The 22911-nt window shown below is 38.6% G+C and overlaps 1 protein-coding gene across 8 annotated transcripts in view; it reads left to right on the forward strand.

The window, feature by feature from the left end:
* Crppa (CDP-L-ribitol pyrophosphorylase A) overlaps positions 1 to 22911 on the forward strand; it is a 308706-nt gene that overhangs the window by 156447 nt on the left and 129348 nt on the right. For all 8 annotated transcript variants that reach the window (XM_052738357.1, XM_052738356.1, XM_052738355.1 and 5 more), the window contains 2 exons: positions 2152 to 2244; positions 2693 to 2785. In XM_052738357.1, the coding sequence (XP_052594317.1) occupies positions 2152 to 2244; positions 2693 to 2785 (186 nt within the window). The remainder of the gene's footprint in view (positions 1 to 2151; positions 2245 to 2692; positions 2786 to 22911) is intronic.

The following is a 22911-nucleotide window of genomic DNA, read 5'->3' on the forward strand; positions in this document are numbered from 1 at the left end:
CACAGGTATTCCAGTAGGGAGAAGCAGGACTGAACTTGCACTCTGAACTGCAACTCCTACAGGAGAGATGTAGTTAGGTTAGCTGTTTCCTGGTAATGGGGCCCTTTATAAACGTCCTGACAGGTGTAAGATGGAATTTCAGAGTCATTTTGATTTGCGTTTTCCTGATGGCTAAGGATGTTTAACATTTCTTTACTTGTTTCTAAGCCATTTGAGATTCCTCTGTTGAGAATTCTCTATACCATGTTTTCTTAAAAATTATATTATTTGGTTTGTTGATATCTAGTTTCTTGAGTTCTTTATACATTTTGGAAATTAGCCCTCTTTCAGATGTGGGGTTGGTAAAACTTTTCCCATTCTGTAGTCTGCCGTTTTGTTCTTTTTGATGGTGTCCTTTGCTTTTTAGTTTTATGAGGTCCCATTTATTAACTGTTGATCTTATCCCTGCATGATTGGTGTTCTGTTCAAGAAAGTTGTCTCCTGTGCCAATGCATTCAAGGCTATTCTCCACTTTCTCGTCTATCAGGTTCTAGCTGACTGATACACATGCAAGACCTGCACCTTTCTGAAGGGAGGGGAAAGGAAGTGGATGGGGGGGGTGGTTGGAGGGAGGGACTGGGAAGACCGGAGGGAGGAAGGGGGAACTGTGATGGGTCTGGGAAAAAATCATTTTAAAGGAAAAAATCCTGATACTAGGAAAGTCTAACGTTAAGCAAAGGATGCCTACAAACCTTCAGTCACATGGGAGACATATCTTTATGACTCGGGAGTGTTTGGGGAAAGTGCTCCCAGGAGACTGACATCTCTAGTCTTCATTTCTAAAAAGTAAGTGAGTCTACAGGAGCAAGGCAAAGCTTTCATAGCAGGTGGTCGGCTAGAGCAACATCATGGAAGAGTCTGGAGCAAGTTAGCCGCTTAGCGCCTTTGAAATTGTTTGGCTATTTTAGAGGCTGTGAAACATCATCTCCTTGTAACATCCAGAGGATGGGATTTCTTGGTGAAGCTTGGTACGCAGAGGGAGCTGATCTCTCTTAATGTGTTAATTGTGTGTGCTGCCAGGGAAGGCTTGCTTTTGTGGGTTGTTTTGTTTTGTTTTTTAAATCAGTGTTCTCTTTAAGCTTTGGGCTCAATACAAATTTTAAATGGAAATGAAATCTTAGGAGTTATCAGTGAACTAATTTCCATATCAGAACTAGTTCTTGAAACCTTCCCCCTCCATCATCCAGTAGTTTATAACAGTACATGGACTTAAGCTGTTGAGTAGGGCATCTGGGTTATAGTTCCATGTGTCAGGTTCAGCCTTGTATTTTAGAAGTAGATTGTAAAGTGTGATAAACACCATGCAGGTATGAACCATGAGATGTGAGTTCTTGGGACATTATTACAGGTAGATTTTATAAGAGAACCCTTTATAATAATTCTTAAATTCATGTTTATAATTAAAGAAAAACATGAAGCAAGATAATGCCAAGACGTAAGGCCTATTTTATTGGGAGCATTTTTATGATTGATGTGCTGTCTCTTCTAATGTAGTCTAAGGTTGCTTACTACTTTTTGTTTATTTGTTTGCTGAGACAGAGTCTCACTATGAAGGCAGTGCTGGCCTGGAGCTCACAGAGATCCACCAGCCTCTGTGGTCTGAGTACTGGGATCAGAGGTGTGTGTCACCGCATCCAGATGAGCTACATCTTAGATGTTTTCTTTTTCGGTCGTTGTTTTTGGTTATTATTGCCCAAGTTCAGCTCTTATTTCTCTTTAACAGACATCGTTGTAATGATTCTTACTGCTTTCCCTGCTTTTAGTCATTCTGGGTGGAGTGAAATATACTGTGTGAACTATGGCATTTACGAAGCTTCTGTAATTCTGACAGCACTGACCAGTCTGCCTTTCTCTTCTATCCCTGAGCATTCACTGTAGTAAATTCCTCATAAAACATAAACCAGGCTCCTTGCCTGTTCCTTAGTGTTTTCTTGGTCCCCAGCATTTTTTTTCCTATTTGAAATAGTTTTCTGCATTTTTATTTTTTAAAATACTATACATTATTCATGGATTAATTGAAATCTCTTTCTGCTGCTTTGTCCTAAGGTCACTGACGTCCATGTAGGTCCGTCTGTCCAGACTGTAATGTCTTCTGATGTGTTCTTCTCCTAGTGTGCTGCCATCACACCCACAGCTCTGGATCACTCAGGTGGAGACGTTCAGAACTTCCTCATAGACCAGTGCTATAGCTTCATCTGTGTGACTGTAAGTCCTGAACATAATGGTTGGAGCATTTGAGACCCGAGCAAACAACGTTAGGGAGAATGGATCTTTCTTGACTCATACATGTGCAACAGACGATTTTGGTAGACTAGTTGTACTATTCACTGCATGCTTAAAAATTGCATTACTTACTATTTCAAATAGGAAAACATTATTTTCTGAACCCAATTCCTAGAAGGAGATGCAAGTATTGCTTCTATAGACAGTAATTTAATTTTTCCATGTATAAAGCAGATATTATGATGTAAGTTCAACCCAGAAAATAGCTCACATCTTAATATGCATAAATTATGTGTATCTTTTAAAGTGGTTTGTTTAATGGTTAATTCTGATAAATACATTGAATGTGATATAAAGTTCATCTCCTCATGAGTCAACTTCCTTTCTGTACGATCTTCCTTTCGTGGTCTCTTATTTTGCTGTCTTCCAGGTTCTGTCCTCTGATTTTCAAGCGCCCCGGAAGTTCCTGACTGCACTTGAGGAGAGCAGCCTTCCTCTCTTGTATCCTGTAGTTGTTGTTTTGGTAAGTGAGGAAATGCAGTTTTCTCCCATTGAACCTGTGTTTTCTTCTCGTTTGTATCTGGAAAAACTGGACTCAGTTGGGATTGTACACTGTCGTGCAGAAGAAACTCCAAGGTTCTTAGGTAACTTCTGCTGACGCCTGTTTTTGAACTATGATCATGTGGTTCAATGACACTGAAAGACTAGTTGATTCCTTTATCCTCACCAACATAACAAAAACATGGCCAAGGTGACTGGTTAATTAATGTCTAACCTTCATTTAGGGTGGTCTCTCAACACAACAAAAACATGGCCAAGGTGACTGATTAATGTCTAAGCTTTATTTAGGGTAGTCTGTCAACACAACAGAAGCAACAGGAGAGGAAATCCAAAGGCTGAAAGAACGTGAGGAAGAAACAGCGTGGAAGGAAATCCTTCTTGGCTTCTCTGTGCCATGGAAAAAATGAGTAGAATTAGCAAGTGAGGGAAGATAATATCTAGAAGAATGGCCTGGACATTTTTGGAGATACACATTACACACACACACACACACACATACACACACACACACACACACCCCACATGTGCATATACATATGTGTGTGTTTGTTTATATATTTGTTTGTTACACACACCACATGTACATATACATATGTGTGTTTGTTTATATATTTGTTTTGTTACACACACCACATGTACATATACATATGTGTGTTTGTTTATATATTTGTTTTGTTACAGACACACACACACACTCACACTCACATTTGTAAATGACTGAAAGACATGTTGACTGAAGAATTCACTTGGTTAGCCTGCCACACTCTGTATCAAGGAAGATAACAGAGAGCAAATCCAGTGAGGCGAAAGGTCAGAATCCATGTTGGCCTAACTGGCTGAGGAACAGGGCCTGAATTCTGCAGCATTTTTTTTATCATGTGAGAAGGACTTCTAAACATTCTCAAGAATTGTGAGTGACTGTCTGTTCCTGAAGCTCAAGCCTATTCTGTGCTGTGGTAGCTTAATTTTTGTTATAGGTAAGATAATTAATACAAAATAAAGATAATACTTTGTATTAAACAAAGCTCTAATGTGATCAATGTAAGTAGAAACAAGTTGGGTAGAGTAGGATTAGGATTAGTTCATTCACTGGCCAAGTGTACTTGGTTATGTCCCTAAGGATAGGTTCTAGGAGTGCAGCTAGTATGGAAACCCATCACAAGTGAGTGATTTCCAGAGCAACACAGACTGTCATTGAGCATTTTAGGAATCAACTCAATGGTGGAAGGCACCAGGCTTTGTGGGATGAAGGGCACATTTGAAGTCCTGGGTTGAGCCCTCTGTTCCTCTTTCCAGATTTATTTGTGTAGAGGTCTTCATTTGATGTTCACAGGTGAGATGCTGAAGGGGCCGTGCCGTCTAGTCAGAGGAGACCAGTGCCCTGGTTCCTGTCTCAGGATGCTTAGTTTTGAGATTCATTTTCCTGAGTGTGAAATTCAAGATAGTAACACCCACTTTGTACAGATTAGCATGAATGAATGCAGAAAGTAACTTTCAGCCCAGCATTGGAGCCTCGGCAAGCCGGTAATGGCGGCATAGGCCTGGTACTTTCTGGCCCCTCCTCTTTCCAGTCTGGATAGGATGATTCAAAGTTCACTTCCATTACTCTAACCTGGTTTCCAAGCTTTGGTCAAATTTTCCATGTTTCTCCTGGGTACTTCCACTGGAGTGCTTCCCTTTCTAAATTCAGTATCTCAGCTCTATCACATTATTTCTAAGCTAACAGTTATTAAAGTTATAACCGTCACATTAGGCCAAAGGCACCCAAGGTCATTTCCCTATGAATGACAATTTAGCTGATTATTCTCCAAGTTAGTAGAAGTATGGAAATACTATGATAATAATATTCGGTAAAATAGATTTAAGTCTAGATAGTGTTAGGGTCCTGGAGAAGTCCCATGTATGCAATCAGCAAGAACATTTATTATTTCAAGAAAGATTCCAGTATGCTGGGGCCAACCATCCTACACAAAGGCAAAATCGTGATGACCCTGAGAGAGGCTCACAGGCCCCTTTTAAGCACAGCCAAGAGGAGTCCTAGGGCAGTTAGGTCATCTCAGATATGATTGGCTTAAGCAAGTGGCAAACATGTTAGTACATTCTAATTGGCCAGGGCTAGTCAGAGGCTGGTTAAGGCTATAGCTCTTTCCATTTAGGGGCAGGCCTGGACAAGTCCCAGGCTTTGTCCTTATTCGGTTATCACCTTGAGCTGCTGACTGTGGCTCTGGCCTGGTGCTGCACCTACCAGGCCCCTTTTCCTTGCTCTCAGGGGTGTTGGAGATTGATTGTCCTTTGTTCATGGCTCTTCCTCAGAAAGTGCCTGCTCAGTCTCAGGAAACTGAAATTGAGGCCTGATCTCTGAGAGAAGACTGAGCAGCCTGTTATGGAGTCTGCTTGGTCCTCTCAGATAGGTTATGCATGAAACATTAAAGGAAATATATATATAATGCAGTCCAGGAGAGGCCAGCTCCCCAAAACTGCTCCAGGGTTGTGAATAGAAGACCTCAGAGTAGCTGGACTGTAGGAAACTTTTTTATCTGATGGTTTTAGAAATAAGTTTCTATCTGACAGGTAAATATGGAAACACACATGCTTCTGATGGTAACTTTCTCTTTTACTTCATTTTAAAAAAATCTCTTTTTTTTAAAATCTCTCTGTCTCCACACAGCTATATCTCTTTACATACAGCTATATATCTCTTTACATACATACAGCCTCATCTCTTCCTGCACAGCCATATATTTCTATATACAGTTACATCTCTTTTTTACATAGCTCCAAGTCTCTCTTCTATACAAATTCCTTTACATGCTAATATTTAATACATACATATATGTGTGTGTATTATATATAGCATGTAGTGTTGGAGTTTATAGTATAAACATGAATTTTGCTTACATTTATATTTGTTATGTTCACATATATTTATAACATTTTGTTTAACTGTATTAGAGGTCTCAAAGGCCATTCTGTCTATTTTACTTCTTCTAAATTAACTTTGCAGAAAAATCAATACAATGATGCTTTTGTTTTGATTTTTAATGGGGCTATAGTTAAATGACTGCAAATTCTAAGACATCTAGTTTTTTTTTTTACACAGTATTCTTTATTCATCATAAATATGTTCTAAAATTATAAATGATAAAGAAATGTGTATTTTTACTTCGAACTAGTGTGGTTCAGTAGATATAAAATATAACGTTTTATTGATACAAGATCTCATGTGGCCCAGGCTGTGCCCCCAGGAATGACCTTGAACTCCTCACTTCTAAGTGCTGTGATTACATGGCTGTTCCAGCCTTTCTGTCCGAACTGTAACTGCTGTTTAGTCTTAAATGGGTTGTATAAGGGCTACTAACTTCCAGTTTGACTCTCCCTGAGAAGAGTCATCTAAAAACCCAGTGAAACTGTGATCATTTCATTCTTGTTCAGGCGTTTGTGAAGTTCTTACCTGGCTCCTGTCAATTTAGAAGGTTATGGTTTGCACTGTCTTCATTTTCCATGCTGTTGAGTCAAGTACAGGAAAAAGAGACTGGAGGTCAGCTAAGCTTAGTAGATGAATTTTTGAACTTTAGTTTAATTGATTAAATAATTGTGTGTACACGTATGTGTTGTGTGTGTATATGTGTGTGTGAATATGTATGTGTGAGTGTGTGTGAGTGTGTTTGTGTATGTGTATGTGTGTGTGAGTGTATGTGTGTGAGTGTGCATGCACATGTGCATGTAGGTCAGAAGATAAATAGTGGAAGCTGATTATCTCCTCTAACACATGGGCTCTGGGAGGGACTTGAACTCCTGTGCACATGCTAGGTGCTTTTATCTACAGAGCCATCTCCTTGGCCCTGGGTTGTTCGAGAAAGTGTTAAATGTTGGTATTGGGATTTTCTCATAGTGTCAGGTAGATACAAAAAGTCCTTTGAAATTCCTTGGTTTCTATCATCAAAAGGAACGATCAGCTTTTGAGTCAATCAGTTCAGGAAAGTATGCACTGAAAGGAACATAGGATGTGCTCCTGAGTCTTGGCATAGTGGATTGGATTTATTTTAGATTTTGTACAAGTCTTTACTATGTAACTACTTAATGAAAACCTCAGAGGCGTTAGGACATCTTTAATGCTGGGGACTTTTATTGTGTAGGCTAAAATGGTGTGGGTAAGTAGTTTCTACTTTAAGATTCAGTTGAAGGAGGGCACAAAATTTCCACATAAAGACAAGGGAAAAAATGAAGTGCTTTGGAAAGAACTAAGAAACTTGTTAAAATAATGTTTTTCTTTTTAAAGAGCTAGTTTTTTTTTCATAATTTTTTATGTAACCCTGTGGATATTGTGTAATAGTATATTATGACAAGATTCATTTCCAGTGGTCATTTTCTAAAACACTTTGGGTAAGTTTAGTTCTCTAAGATTCTTTTATTTGCCCTCCATGTTCAAAATACTGTTGTGGACCATCTATTTGGTTATCTTTCTTACTTTCCTTTTATTTGTTTTTATATTGGCTTACTTTGACAAATTCTTGTGTTGATAACATTTAATATTATTTAAGGAATAAGCTTGCATTCAATTTTTATATTTAATTCCTTGAGAACTTCATATTTATTTTGAATATATTCACCCTCTCAACTCCTATGACTCAACCTCCTATCACTCAACCTCCCATCCTTTCCTACCCAACTTTGAAATTATTTTTTTTCCTCTTTCCCCATTGAGTCCAGTTTGTCTGTTGCCAACTAGTCTTGGGTTTGGGGCCAGCTCTGCTGTGTGGTCACCCTCTATGTGTCACATCATTCAAACGACTGACTCTCCCTCCTGCAGCCACTATCAAATGCTGATGGCTTTTCAGCCAGTGGTGGATCAAGTGTCTCCCCACACCCTTCTATGCTGGAAGCTAGCATTACTTTGATCAACCTAAAATCTTTGTTTTGGTAGATTTAACTACATATTTCTACAATGAGCCGGAGATTCTTCGTAATATTGGCTGTTTGATTAAAACAGATGTTTGTATTAAAAGTAGAAAAAAGATTGCTGGGTAGAATTATTCACAGTGTTGTGTTTTAATGAATTTGTGTGTACTCTTGGTGACATTTGTTGTTCCATACAATCTTTTAGTTTTGACCTTTGGAAACACATTGTCAGATAATAAGCATGTCTCTCATTGGGAGACAATTCCCTATTTGGATGAAAAACACTCTATTATAGATAAATACATATAAAAGGATTCATAATTTAGATAGTTTATGTTATTCAGTAAGAAAAGTCTAAAATACAGGTTAAAATCAGTGCTTTCTTTCTCAAAAAATTATGTAAGAAAGAATATGATTGAATTCTCTTTGAGGTGTGACTTGTGTGTGTATGCATTTTATCTAACACTGTGTTTGATGTTCTCCCATGACTACATAATGTGTTTCCTCTCCTGCTCTGACCCTTTCTCTCCCCCCACCTTCCCCACTCCTTTCTGTTCCCTTTGTCACCGAGGCAGCTGGGTTTCTGCTCTCATGTCCTAAACACCTCCATGATTCTATGTGGCTGTACAAAATCTAGGATCCGAAGAGGAGAGAAAACGTGATAGTTGCCTTTTTGAGAATGATTTTGTCATTTACGGGAACATTTTTGAGGAAGTTTTTGCCTATGCCTATATTTTGAAGCATTCCCACAGCTTTTTCTTCTAACAGCTTTAGCATTTCAGATCTCACATTAAGATCTTTGATGGATTTGGAGCTGGGTTTTCTTCAGGGTGAGAGATAGGGATTTAGGTTCATTCTTGTATGTATGCATATCCATATTTTCAGAACCATTATTCAAAAATTTTCAGATGATTGTTTTGATATTTTGTTAAAAATGAGGTGTCTCTGGCTGGGACTGTGGGTTTGCTCCTAGGTTTTCCATCCTGCTTCATTGATCTGTCCGTCTGTTTCTCCAAGTGCTGGCCACTTTTGTTACTATGACAGTAATATGTCTTGAAGCCAGGGCTGGTAATATCATCAGCCTTGTTCTTTCTGCTTAGGATTGCTTTATCTATTCAACCTTTTATGTTTCCTTATGAATCTTAGGACTTTTTCTAGTTTTGTAAAGAATGGCACTGTCATTGAAATTTTATAGAATGTTTGCACTAAAGTAACCATGTTTACCGTCTTAATTCTGCCTATCCATGACCATGAGAGATCTTTCTAAATCTTGTAGTGTCTTCTTCAGTTTTTTTTCTCCCGTGTTTTAAATTTTTCTTTGTAGAGGTCTTTCACTTCCTTAGTTAGGTTTATTCCTAGATATTACTTTGGAGCTCTTAAGATTTGAATTGCTTTCCTGATTTCTTTCTGAGCATGTTTATTATTGGCATACAAGAAGGCTACCCCATTTCCTATGCTCTTGGGCTATCCTGCTTCTTTGCTGCAAGTGCTCATCAGTTCTAAAAGTTACCTGCTGGAATCTGTCTGGTCTCCTTGTATAAGATCATGGCATCCTGCTCCTTTCTCATTTGTATTCCTTTTATTTCTTCCTAGGCTTGAGTCTTTGCCTAAAACTGTGAGCATTCTTTTGAATAAGAATAGAGAAAGTCAAGAGTCTTGTCTGGTTCTGAATTTTATAATGGAAAATGCACTGAGTTTCTCCCACTTGGTGTACTGTTGACTGTAAGTTTGTTATATATAGCTTCATAGCATTTTATCATGTTGAGGTACATTCCTTCTATTCCTTATTTCTTAAGAACTTTTAAAATAAAAGAATGTTGGACTTTGTCAAAACCATGCATCTGTAATTTCTATTAAGTTTGTTTATGTGATGTATTATATGTATTTATTTTTATGTATTTAACTGTCCTTATATCCCTGTGTTGAAGCGAATTTGAGAGTGGTAAATGGTCTTTCTGATGTGTTCTTCACTTGGATTTGCATGTATTTTATGGAGAATTTTGCACCTGTGTCCATCGGGGGATTGGTGGACAGTTTGGTTTTGTTGCTGTGGTGATCTGTGTTTGATGTCTGTAACCCTGACTTGAAGCCCGTAGCTCTGTTTCTTCCCTTTCTAGTATGTGAAGTGGTTGAGGAGCATCGAGCTCGTTCTTTACACATCTGGTAGAGTTCAGCAGGGAACATGTGGGTCTGGACGTTTATGTTTTTTGAGGAATTTTTTTGAAGTTTCTGTTCCATTGCTTGTTATAGATCTGTTTAAATTGTTTATACCCTCTTGGTTTAATTTTGGTAAGCTACATGGTATAGACATTCATCCAGTTCTTTCAGATTTTCCAGTTGAATCGCATTTTAGTTTTTGAGTGTGTCCTAATGACTTTCTGAATTTCATTGGTATCTGTTGTCATGCTTCCCCTTTCATCTCTAATTTTATTAGTTGGAGTCTTCTCTTTCTGCTGGATAGTTTGGCTATGGGTTTGTCCAGCATTTCAAAGATCCTAGTTCATTAATTATTGTGTTTTTTTATTTCCACTTTGTTGATTTATGCCATAATCTTTCATGTGCTGACTTAGGGTTTGGCCTGTTGTCTTTTCTAGATAGCCATTTTCTCAGATAGTCTCATACCCTAAGCCTACCTCTTTTTTTTTTTTTTTTTTTTTTTTTTTAATGCTGGTACTTTTAGCCCCTGAAGGACTGCTCTGATTGTATGCAGTAGGTTTTGATATGTAGTGTTTTCATTGTCATCTGCTTTTTGGCATTTGAAATTTTCCTTCTTGATTTCTTTGATGACCTACTCATCACTCAATACTATGTTGTTTAGTCTCCATGAGTTTACAAATATTCTGTGATTTCTCTTGCTGTTGATTTTTAATTTTACTTCATTGTGATCAGGTAGAGAGTACATGAGATTGTTTTGAGTTTACTATGTTTGTTAAGACTTGCCTTGTTTCCTATTACACAATCTATTTTAGAGAAATTTCCATGAGCTATTGAGTAGATTGTATATTCTGCAGTATTTGCATAGAATGTTAAGTAAGTTAACTAATGATAACTTAAGTACATTTGATCTCTATGTCACCTAATGAAGATGCTTTTATATTTGTTTCTTGTTGGAATAACCTATCTGTTCATGAGAGTGGGATATTGAAATACTCACCATTATTGTGCTGGGGTTAATTTGTGTCTTTACATCTAGAAGTGTTTGTTTCATGAAAATATGTATGTCAGTGTTTGGTGCTTATATATTTAGAATTGTTTTACCCTCTTGATTATTCTCCTAATCTTATGAAATAAACTTTGTCATCTTTTCTAAGATTTCCATTTTGTCAGATATTAAACTAGTGACACCTATTCACTCTTCACACCTGTTTGTATTGGAATGCCATTTGCATCCTTTATCCTAAGGCAGTGTTTGTCTTTGATAATCAGGTATATTCTTCTAGGCAACAACTAAGGAGATCCTGTTTTTTAAAACAATCTGCTTGTTTGTGCCTCTCTACTAGAAAATAGAAAACATTCCAGTTATCATTGAAAGTTGTGTTTCCCTCACGTGATGATTTTGTCAGGTTCAAATATTTTCCATTTCTGATTTGCATATCTAACTATTGTGGTGTAGCTTATTCTTTCCCATAGTATTATACATGTGTTTATCTTTCTCTTACGTGCATGGCAGTTCTTCTAGAATCTTCTGTGGCACTGGCTCAATAGTGCTGCATTCTTATAGTTTTGTGTTTATCATGGAAAGGCTTTTTCTCTGGCAATTATGATCAATAGTTTTGTGATATATAGCAGTCATGGTTAGCAATTATTGTCTTTACAGCTTGGAATTCTATACTCACTCAAGCTTTTAGAGTTTCTGTTAAGAAATATGCTGTAATTTTGATGAGCTTGATTTTATATGTGACTTTGTAGATCCATCTTGGAAATTTTCAGTCTTTTTTCTTTGTTTCCCATGTTTAGGGTCTTGACTAAATTATAGTATGGAGAGGTGTTTCTCTGGTCTTATCCATGTTTCTTGAATATGAATGGTCATCCCTCTTCTTAGATTTGGAAACTTTCTGCTATGATTTTTTTTTGGTTAATGTTGAAACATTTACCCTGAAGTTTGTCTTCTTCTATTCTCATGATTTATAAATCTTGTCTTCTAAAGATGTCCCATATGTCTGTTCTTCCTTAAACCATTCTATTGTTTTTTTAAAAAAACTCTATGAGCTTTTTTTTAAAAAATTTTAATTTTATTTTTTTTAGTATTTCAATGTCTTTATTAGGTTCATTTACATATGTTTTATTGTCTTCTTTATTCCATTAAATATATTTTTGTATTTTCTCTTTAGTTTATTTATATCCTCTTTGATTTATTAAATTATTTTACTTTCAATTATATATGTGTGTGTGAATATGTGTATGTAAGTGCCTTCAGTAGTAAGAGGCTTTGGATCCCCAGGAATATGGAGTTACAGGTGATTGTGAGCCACCTGATGTGTGTGCTGGACCCAAACTCTTGTCTACTGAGAGAGCAGTTTGTGTTTTCACCACTGACCCCTCTCTCTCTAGCCCTTGTCCTTTTCCATGTTATCAAATATTCTTATAGATAGTTTTTAAGTCCTTGTTTTGTATTTCATCTTGTTTTGTCTTATTGCAATCTATTACTCTGGAATTGATATTTTTAAAGGGTGACCTACTGCCTCTAATTTTTATGTGTCTAGAATTATTGCATTAGGAGTTGTGTCTCCAGAGTTACTTCACTGGTTAGATTTTTATCAGCTACATTCTTTCAGTTGAAATATCTGCAATATTCAAACGGGATTGGGCTGTAATAGGGTCAAGGTGTTGCACCTCTGCAGTTTCCTGGGGTTTTTGGGTGCATAATCTCTAACACTACCCCAAGGGGCACCTCTTTCCTAAAGACACAGCCACAGCTAGAGATTCCCTCTTCATTGAGGTAGTATTGTAATACTCCTTAAAAACAGTCAGCACCTGTTGAAGAATGACGGGAAAAGGATAGTGTATACTAAGATGTTACTCACTAAGGTTAGAGATAGGGAATTAAACTAAGCGTAGGGCTTACTTCTGTGTCGACTGAGACAAATCTCCAAGAGGAAAAGTGGAAGGAAGTGGATAGTGCTATATTGTTAGGAAAGAGCTTCAAGATTACTGAAGCTTTAGAAGGCTACAGTTGAGACGTAAAAAGAGGAGGAAGGGTAAAGTGACTAAGAAGAGTGAGATGGAAATCATGGGAGTTGTGTGTAAAACAATTCTGAGAAATACATGCTATAATAGGTGCCCAGACAGGTGTTTATGAAAGAATGAGAACCAGTAAAATACAAATTAAACAGATGAAGGAGATTATAGCGTCAGTCAAATACCCCTTTCTGTTTGCGGTGGGATTTGAATTTTTCCTACTCCCATCATACTTCGTATGGCAGAGTCAGGTAATTGGGGCAGTGGTTTGTGTCTAATTCGAACTGATAAACCAGATTTGGGGTATACAATGTCCCAGTGAGTTCAGGGAAATTACCTTTGGGGTTGAGTGTTTGTTTAGTATCCAGTAGATGCCAGTCCTGCCCTGGATTTTCCCAGAAGTCAGCAGGAAATGTTGATTTTGGGGAATTTCTACCCATTATTGTTCTGCTTGTGTTGGAGGCCCACTCTTCCTGTGGTGGGTTTCTTTAGAAGGTACTGAAGTGACCACACAGGCCCGGTTGTTTGCTTGTTCGCCTGGAGGTGCTGTCCCATCAGGCCCTGGCTTCTGTTTCTCTTCCCTCCTGTGCTCTCCCTACAGTGGCGGATTGGATCAGGCACAGGTAGTCATTACATGGTCCTGCAGAGCCACTCCTTCTCAATTCCTCTGTTCATTTTCCCAGGCCATTTTCTATGATTTCTTCCTAGAGTGTCCTCTCCATGGTTCCTGGAAAGAAGCTTCAGGCTCATGGTTACACCTCAGTCTCCATTTTCAAAGCCTGGGCTCCTCCTGCATCTCTGCCCACGGCCGAGATGTATCCAGTTCCTATTGCATCTCCTCCTTCGGTACTGATGCTGGGGAATGGGGAGAACAATGCCCTGGCAGGGGTGGTTTGTGGCTCCTCCTTCCTGCTTTGTTAGAGCTCAGTTGGTGTGTGCCCTTTACTTTGGGCTATTATCTCATTTGTAAACAAAAGTCATTGTTTATTATACTGGCTGTTTACTTCCTTCAAATGTGATATCCAATACTGTTTAGTGTAGCCTATAAACTATTAGAGTTCTTTCTGAATTCATCTCTGTACCTTCTTAGACTATATGATGCAAATGTTCGGCTGCTTACGGTAGGTAATTACGCATTCTGAGAAGCCAGTCTTATGATGAAAATACATTTGACATCTGTAACCTACACAGCACTGTAGCTTAGCAGCTCCTCTTGTGGAGTGTGCAGGTTGTTTTCCCTCGAATGTGGGACTGGCTGGACACTGGCACTCCCTACATTGTGTAGCATCATCGAGAGTACCCTAGCACTAGTCAAGATCAAAATTCAGTGTCTGTTCTCTGCCGAATCCAGATTGCTGTCACACCATTGTGGAAAAGGAATATTCTACGTGGATAGTCTAAGTTGGGGACCATGTATATTTGACCCTTTTTTTCATATTGTTTCTTGTTAGAGGATTATCTGAAAGTTCTTTTCACAGTGTCCTTTATAAATACTATGTACATGGGGCATACCCAACTCTCTGTTTTTCTTTTCTTATTTTCTTTGTGTTTACCACTTCTATAATAATGGACATATATTTAGAAAGATAGCATTTCAAAGTATCAAAGGTAAATTCATAAAGTAAAACTGATGTTAAAATTACTCAGGAAATCATTGGTTTCTATTTAAATGAAACAAGAATCAAAGGGGCCAAGATTGTGAACTGAGGCGGCCTTCTATACTTAGAGACTCATGGTCACAGAGCTATTGACTTTTCCTGGGCAGTGAGGAAGAGAGACTTTTGGAGGCAGTACTACCAATACTATATTCTAACCAAGATTATATAAAAATGATCTTGTAAAAACCATCATAATTCACATATTATCTCCAAAAAGCTCAGTAGGAAGTCTAACTTACTTGGCTGTAGTTCCACAAAATATCCTTTAAATAGTGGTTAGTATATGATTTAAAGCTTAATTTCTCAGTATGCAGGGACGGGTCACCTAAGTGGCATGAGAACTCTGCTTTCATTGACAGTGTCCACAGTTTTATTGGTGTTATAAGAGATGGGAAACTCTGTGAATTTACTCTAGCAAAAATTATAAAGTATCAAGTGGAATTTTAGTGTTGTAAAAACATAATAAAACCTTCAAAGGTATTAACCATAGTATATTTTTGTTAGGAAGTAGTTTATAGATATGACAGATGAGAATATGTGGTCTTTAAAATAGTTCAAAACGTTTAATATTTGAACATGTCAGCAAATAATAAAATAATTTTTAAAAGTCCAGAAAACCATCAGCCATTGACACTTGATACTTTACATGTGAGGAAACTGTCATAGAGATGTAAATTGTTTCCAGAAGGTTCCACGGCCCCCAGTGGCCGCACAGGAGCAAAATCAATCCAGTGTGCTGTACATAATATACATTTGTTACTTTGATGCTTTCATGAGTGTGTTAAAGAATGGAAAAAGATTAAAAATACACATAGATATATCCAAAGTTCCTGCCTAATAAAGAACAAATGCCAATTGGAAAATAAGGCAGGGCCTTCTTTTTAAGTCTAGTAGCTTCTTATTTTAGCTTCGCCGTCATGAAGATTTTACTGAATTTAAGTTATAAAAATTCACAATCTTGTTAAATTTCCCAGCAGCTCCTACACATAGATCTTTGTCGCCATTTACTTAACTGCTTATTTAGTACGTTTCCTGCTCTTAACCCTTAGTCCTAGCCAGAAAAGATGCTTTTTCAAGGAACAGGTTCTACCCAACAAGCAAAGGAGAGAGATTAACCTCTCAGAGTCTCCATACTGGGTTTATGTTTCACAGTCTGTTTGCTTTTGCTCTCTAGATTTCTCGCTCTTGTTTGCAAGTGATTGTCCCAGCTTGGGAGTCAGTCACTGGCTGGCCTGGGAGTACCTCCTAGTCCCGCTCCGCTACAGTCTCGGCTCTATTGCTCTTGTAGCTTCGTGAGCACTTCTGCTTTTCCTTCTGAAATCTTTCATTTGTATTACATATTAAGTGTTTTGATTTTCCCTTAAATGTATTGGCTTTCACTTTCCTGCCTGCACACCACTTCAGTAAAAATGGAATTACTTGTATAAGTATTACAAATTCTTTCATTTGTTTTGTGCTAATACAGTAAGTCTCAGGTATTTCCTGCCTAAGTCAACAATAAAACCTAGATAAATACTGGTTAAAGAATACCTTTGGAGCCTTTTATAACTGTGGTAATAAAGGAATTAATTTCTAGCAGAAAGATGAGGAAGGCTGAAGTCATTTTATGAGGGTACTGAGTAGAGAGAGCTGGCTGTGTTGTTGCAGTTCATCTCTTCGCTTATGGCTAAATGGTGAATGGAAAGCTTCTGTTGTGGGATGTAGAAACTGATGATTAATTGTGATGAGCATTTAACTGATGATGTGAGAGAAACAGTTCTCATAGAAATACCTTCCTGCTGTTAATCCATTGAAAGGATAGGATTAGTTTCAGATACAGTGGTGTTCTAATGGAATCTGCAAACAGAATTTTATCCAGAGGACATTTCCTAATTTTTATAAATATATTTTTCCTAATTAAACACAGATTTAGGACTTTCTAATTATTTCCACAGTTTCAGTAGGCTTCTCAGTTTGGGTCAGTGAAAGAAAAAATTTGCAAAATTTTTTTGCCAGAATTATCCTTGTTAATCAACTTGAAAATTGGCATGCGAAGCACACAATGCCAAGCAGATGAAACTGGGGCTCTGTTAGGGCTCGTATTGATGGTAGCCCCAGAAGAACCGGATGACTTGACTGTGTCGTTCATTGTCTTAAATATGCTTGCTTCAGTGGGAGAATTGTATTTAACGTTAAATACAGTTAGTTATTACCATGGCACTTATAAACCTTATCAAACAAGTTTATTTGACTTATGGTATAGCTGCTCTCTAGTTTTATATTTTAGTCAATATAATTTTAGTCAAACTACCCAGGGATTTAGAACAGTTACTGTGTGTAATATCTTTTCCCTGGTAATTATTCTCTATATGAGTAGAGATAATGCTTCAGTAATGCACTTCCCAGACGGTGGAGGAACTCTGTACTTTGTAACACTTAGTTTGGGTAAATACTTTTTCACTCTTAATAAATGTACAAACCAAATATAAAAACTACGCTTGAGAGTTTCTCTACCTTGGTGTTTTTGTGTACTGTCTTTTATTTAAATAATGAAATCAGCTTTAATAAAACATTGCCTTATTGTTTATTTACAAATCTATTATACCTTTTAAATATTATTAAAGTTATATGTTATACTTACACAATAATAAATTAATAAGACATAAATAATATAAAATATGGAACCTGACTTTACATACATTATTCAGTTGCATACATGATTTGAATTAATTTTTGTTTAGTTGAGAGATGTTAATTATATTCTCATGTGACTAACCTGGTAAGTATTTTGGATCTGAAGTTAATGTCTCAGGTATAAGTACTAGGTTAGGAACACTTTAATCTGTCTAAGATGTTTAGTGTCTGTGACCTTCAGTTCAGAAAAGCCTTTATCCATAATAAAATATGCCTAAAGGGTTTTTTTAAAGACTTTCCATTTCAAAGTATCAGCACGTTATAAAATCATTTAACATCTTTATACTCTCCAGCATGGAAGTTTCAAATGTAAAGCAGTTGTCTTTATACCAGCCATGTTAAATATGAATCAGATGCAATGATATGCTGTTTCCTCCTCCTCTTCCTCCTCCTCCTTGATTTTTCAAGACAGGGTTTCTTTGTTCTTGGCTGGCCTAGAACTCACTCTGTAGACTAGGCTGGCCTGGAACTCACAGATATCTGACTGCCTCTGCCTCCCAAGTGGTGGGATTAAAGGTGTGTGCCAGCATACCTGGTTGCCATGCTTGTTTTAAGCCACTTTTGAGACCACAAAAGATTTATGAGGTATTTTTCTTTCGTTTTTGTCTCTTTCTCATTCTTACATTTTCATTGTATGGTTTTTATAAGATAATCCTAGATCTTTTTTTTTTTAACCTTTCTTTACCTTTCCCTTGTCTCTCTATTGAAAATGGAAAACTAAATTAATCATTTCTTCCTACCAGGGTATCCTTGTATATCTGTCTTAGGCCTTAGTTTTTTTAGAATGTTTCAATGATTAAATCCATGCTATGAATTCCTCTTACAATTCCATGTAAATTATAGATAAAATCTAGTAGTCACTTCTAGTGAACTGTCCTCTCCATTACCTAACTTTTTAATGCTATAGATTCATATATTATTAACTAACACCTGTGTGTGTGATAAACATTCTGAAATGCTTGTGTTTTGCTTTATAAATAACTCCTTTTTAAAAAGTCATTTTATTTGAAGGAGTTGTGGTATTTTATGCTAGGTAAGTTTCATATTATTTTATCTCAGTTACGTATGGATATAGTTGTATTTAATCTTTTAAATTTTTTAAATTAAGATTTTAAAATAAATAGTTTAGTGACCATAGTAACTAGGGAACTGTTCTAGTTGTTAACAGCTCAAGAATTCTTGGTTTCTTTCCCTTCTAAATAAGTGGTAGATAAGCAATCAAGAAATATTGGAGAAAACAGGAACCAAGAACAGGTGTTGGGTTAAATGAGCAGAAAGGTAACTTCTCATCCTTGGAAATGGGCGTGAATAGTTGATTGTATAGCTTGTTGAGGTTGCAGAGGCTAGAGAATGAGCAGGTTCCAGCTCTGAGGTGTCAGAGGAGCATTACTTGAAGACAGAGGAGCAAAGCGTTGCAAAGAACTGGTGGATGGATCTGAAGTAAAAAGACTTCACAGAAGTAAGAAGGCTTGAGACTGTGGCCAAGAGTCAAGGTTGGCCTTCTATTGTGGAACTCCACACCACAGCTCTGTTCAGTCAGAAATGAGGTGGTCATGTATGCTTATGATACTCAGAATGCAGCACTAAGACTGGATTGGACTGAGCAGAGGCCACTTAAAGCAGTGGTGCTCCGCCATCCCAGTGCTGTGACCCTTTCCTTCTGTTCCCCAACCGCAAACTTATTTCATAACTGTAATTTTTCTGTTATGAATCCTAATGCAAATATCTGATATGCGTGATATCTGGCATGCAGCCATTATGGTGATCACAACCTACAGGTTGCGAACTGCAGCCTTGATGAATTTGGTTTATTGAGAAGAAACTGCTTCCTAGTGGTCCAAGAACTAATGATGGCAGTTTATCTGTTACAGCAGCTCAGTCTTGGAAGAATTGGGCAGATAATGAATCATAACGTATTTAAGCTTGGAGGGTGCTGCTCACCTTTAATCCTAGCATTTAGGAGGCAGAGATAGGTGGATCTCTGTTGAGTCTGAGGCCAACCTGGTCTACACAGAGAGTTCTAGGCTAGCTAGAGCTACCTAATGAGACTCCATCTGAAGAAACAAAACAGATAAGCAAACAAAAAAAGAAAAATATTTGTGGAAACAAGGAAGTGAGGATTGGTACTACAGTAAATGGGAGAGAGGTGTGACTCTTAATTTTATGTTCCAAGTAACTGGGAATTGAGAGCAAGCTAGGAACATTCAAGAGGGATCCTTTTTTTTTGAAGGCTGGGTCCCCAGATGATAATCCCAATATCTTTGTCACAGTATACTTATGAAGATTTCCAATAATGGTAAGTTTGATGTACATATTGTTTTATTAGTATTTGAATTTTTAATATTTTTAAAATCTTACATTTCATAGGCTGGTACCTCATATAGTATATACATATATCACTTACATGTAAATGTATTATATTTCTGCCAATGTCTTTACCAAGTCTTGTACAGTATCTGAATTATAGGCTATGATTTTTTGAGCTATTTGTTTTTGCAATATTTTACATTCTGAAAACTAAAACAGGAAAATGCCAGCCAATCAAACAAAATCCAAAGCATCCTTGGACTTCGCACTGACTCTCTAGCAGAGACAAGAAAATGATAAGAACTTTACCAAACCCACATGCTGTTCCTTGGGGATAAGAATATGAAGTGACCTAAAAATAGATTACTTTCGCAGTTTTCTAGACTCTGAATTGCTTTTGACAGTGTGGGAAGAGATGAAGTCAGCGCAGAGAGCTGCTGGTTGAAACGTGCTTAGACTGGAGTGCTGTTTAAAACAATCTCATGTGGGATCCCTTTGAAGAGCATAGTGCAATTCAAGTTTCCAGGCACCAGAGGCTGTATTGGAGCCCAGCAAGTGCTATCAAGACACCCTCACACCCTCATCCCACACCCTCATCCCCACACCCTCATCCTCACACCCTCATCCCACACCCTCACCCTCATCCCCACACCCTCACCCCCACACCCTCACCCCCACACCCTCACCCCCACACCCTCATCCCCACACCCTCATCCCCACACCCTCATCCCCACACCCTCATCCCCACCCCTCCCCCACACCCTCATCCCCACACCCTCATCCCCACACCCTCATCCCCACACCCTCATCCCCACACCCTCACCCTCACACCCTCATCCCCACACCCTCACCCCCTCACCCCCCCACCCCTCCCCCACCCCTGCATCCTTACTAGTGACCCCTTGTTTATGAATGACAGCACTGAATGTCACATACAGTCGCATACAGTCCTTGAGCCCTCTCATAAAATACTCATCTGGAATACGCAGAAAGAGCACCACTGACTACCTTATTCAGATTGTGTGTGATTATGACTGAGTTCCCCGCTTGGGGAACCAATAGAGTTCAGTGGTGATCCTGTGTTCCTTGCTCTTCACATTTGGAAGAGATGGAATTTGTACTCCATTTAGAACTCTCAGAACCCTTCTAACAAATGTTACCTCCTAATGCATATCATTAATGTAATTACATCAACTTAGTCATAACAGACACTTATCGAAAAAAATGAATCACCATTCTCTTTTAAAAATAAATGATCCCCTTTAATCCTCACAGCAGTTGTGAGAGTTGATTGTCATAAATACCATTATCTCCAATTCAACACTCAGCCTGACTTTCAATCTGCCTTCCCATATAAGGTACATGGGTAATGTCAGTACTTGCCCTTTTTGAGTCATTGAGACCTCTATCATTAGAATGAAAGGGAATCATAAAAATAATTTAATAGAACATTCTCATTCTAGAACATTCTCATATGAGAAGTAACTGAAGTCCTTTGTCTAAAATTAACTTCTTTGTACAGGAAACTGGCAGGTCATCCCTGTCCAGTGGGAGAGTCTCTCCAGCTCTGCAAGCCACAGGGGCTCTTCACAAATAGCTGTTGCAGGCTAGGTCAGCCACACACAGTGTGCAGTGCAGTGTCCATCTGGAAGGCCCTCCAAAGGCTCATGTGTTAAGGGCGGGTCAACTTATTCTGAAGCTGTTGGGACTAGTTGAGGAAAGTTAGGCCATTGGTGTGCCCTGGTGCACTCCCTGTGCTCAGACACAGAAGAGTGGAGCCAGCTGCTTGTGGACTAAATTTCCCAAACCCATGTGCCAGAAACCTCTACCCCTTCCAAGCCAGTTGCTTATGCTGGCTATTTACTAAAAGGGAAATAACACTAACAATTGATAGTAGGAGGTAAAGTCATAGTTTTATATCCAATGATGTTGCTCAGAAACGTTTGGAACTGGCAATGGGCTGAAGAGAGCGTAGGATTTTTAAGTAGAGCTCAATAGGCAGTTCTGGTGAGGGCCAGATGTGGGAGCAATGAATGCCTTGCAGGCAGTGCTCATAAAGTTTCAGACAGACGATGGACTCAACTGGGAGTCGCTGGAGACCAGCCCTGTTATACAGCAACAAGGGATCTGGGGTGTGTTTCTGCCCACGCCCTTGTGCCCTGGGACTTCCTGTGTGGCTGAGTGGAAAATGGATGGTGTTCTATAACGCACTTGATTTTGACATAAAGATTCTGACACAAGTGATACCTACAATCATTTAAGGAATGTGTGATATAAAAACTGTGAATTGTGGCATCAAAACCTCAAGCTGGGGAAGCTTAAATTTTGAATTATTACTTGTGATCAAAGTTGTCATTAACCTGTTATGTTTTGTTCACTCTTTATGGTAACCACAGATCAAAAACCTAACAAAATTTCAGTTTTATTATTTATTTGTGTGTGTTATGTATGTATATATGTATGTGCACCACATTTGTGCCTGGTGTCCATGGAAGTCCAAAGAGGGCACTAGAGTTCCTGGAAATGGAGTTACAGATGGGTGTCAGAGCTGGGCAGTGGGTGCTGGGAACCTAGCCTGGACTTCTGCAAGGCTGACAAGTGCTCTTAACTACACAACTGTCTTTCCAACCCCAAGATATTTTTTTTAATAATGTATAGGTGTTTTGTCTGAATTCATCTCTGTGTACCACATGTGTACCTGATGCTCATAGAGAGCCAAAGCAAAAGCTTTGATAGATCTACAAAAATATAATACCACTTGAGAAGCCTCTCAGTCACAAAGCAAGCAGCCAGAGAAGCAAAGGACCTATTAAAAACACACTGTGGAGGAGCCACTCCTTCCGGGGCAACCGGTAGGCTGACTGTGGCTCCATACCTCTCCTACATCTCCACATCCAATCCCCCCCAGTCTCACCTCCAGCTCTGTAGCAGAAATCCTGCTGTGGTCTCCCTTTCCTCTCTGACTCCATCCCTGATGGACCACAAAGATCTTTTCTCCTAGCCTTTCTTCTCCCAACTCATCCCTTTATTCTAGCCTCCAGCACTAGTCGGCATCACACCAGCCCAGCAGGACAGGGAAAGAGCCCCCAGCTCCAGCAGGCACTCACTGCTAACCCACAGGCTATGCCTTCAGAAGACCAGGAGGGAGCCTGACTTCTTCCTCTGTTCCCCCAGATCCGCCCTCCAGCCCTCCATTCTCATCCCCAGCTCTTCAGCAGGCACCTGTGACAGCCAGACCTGCCCCCTCCCATTTTCCAGGAGTCCCCCAGATCCTTTCTGTTCCAACCACACCCACTGTTGTTTTGTCCAAGTCCCCAATCCTGGTAGGCACCCTTTGCTAACCAAAGGGCCTCTCCTACATGGACAACAAGTA

Source organism: Peromyscus californicus, unplaced genomic scaffold (genome assembly GCF_007827085.1).
Source record: "Peromyscus californicus insignis strain IS unplaced genomic scaffold, ASM782708v3 Scaffold_15__1_contigs__length_86483966, whole genome shotgun sequence".
NCBI classification, from domain to species: domain Eukaryota; kingdom Metazoa; phylum Chordata; class Mammalia; order Rodentia; family Cricetidae; genus Peromyscus; species Peromyscus californicus.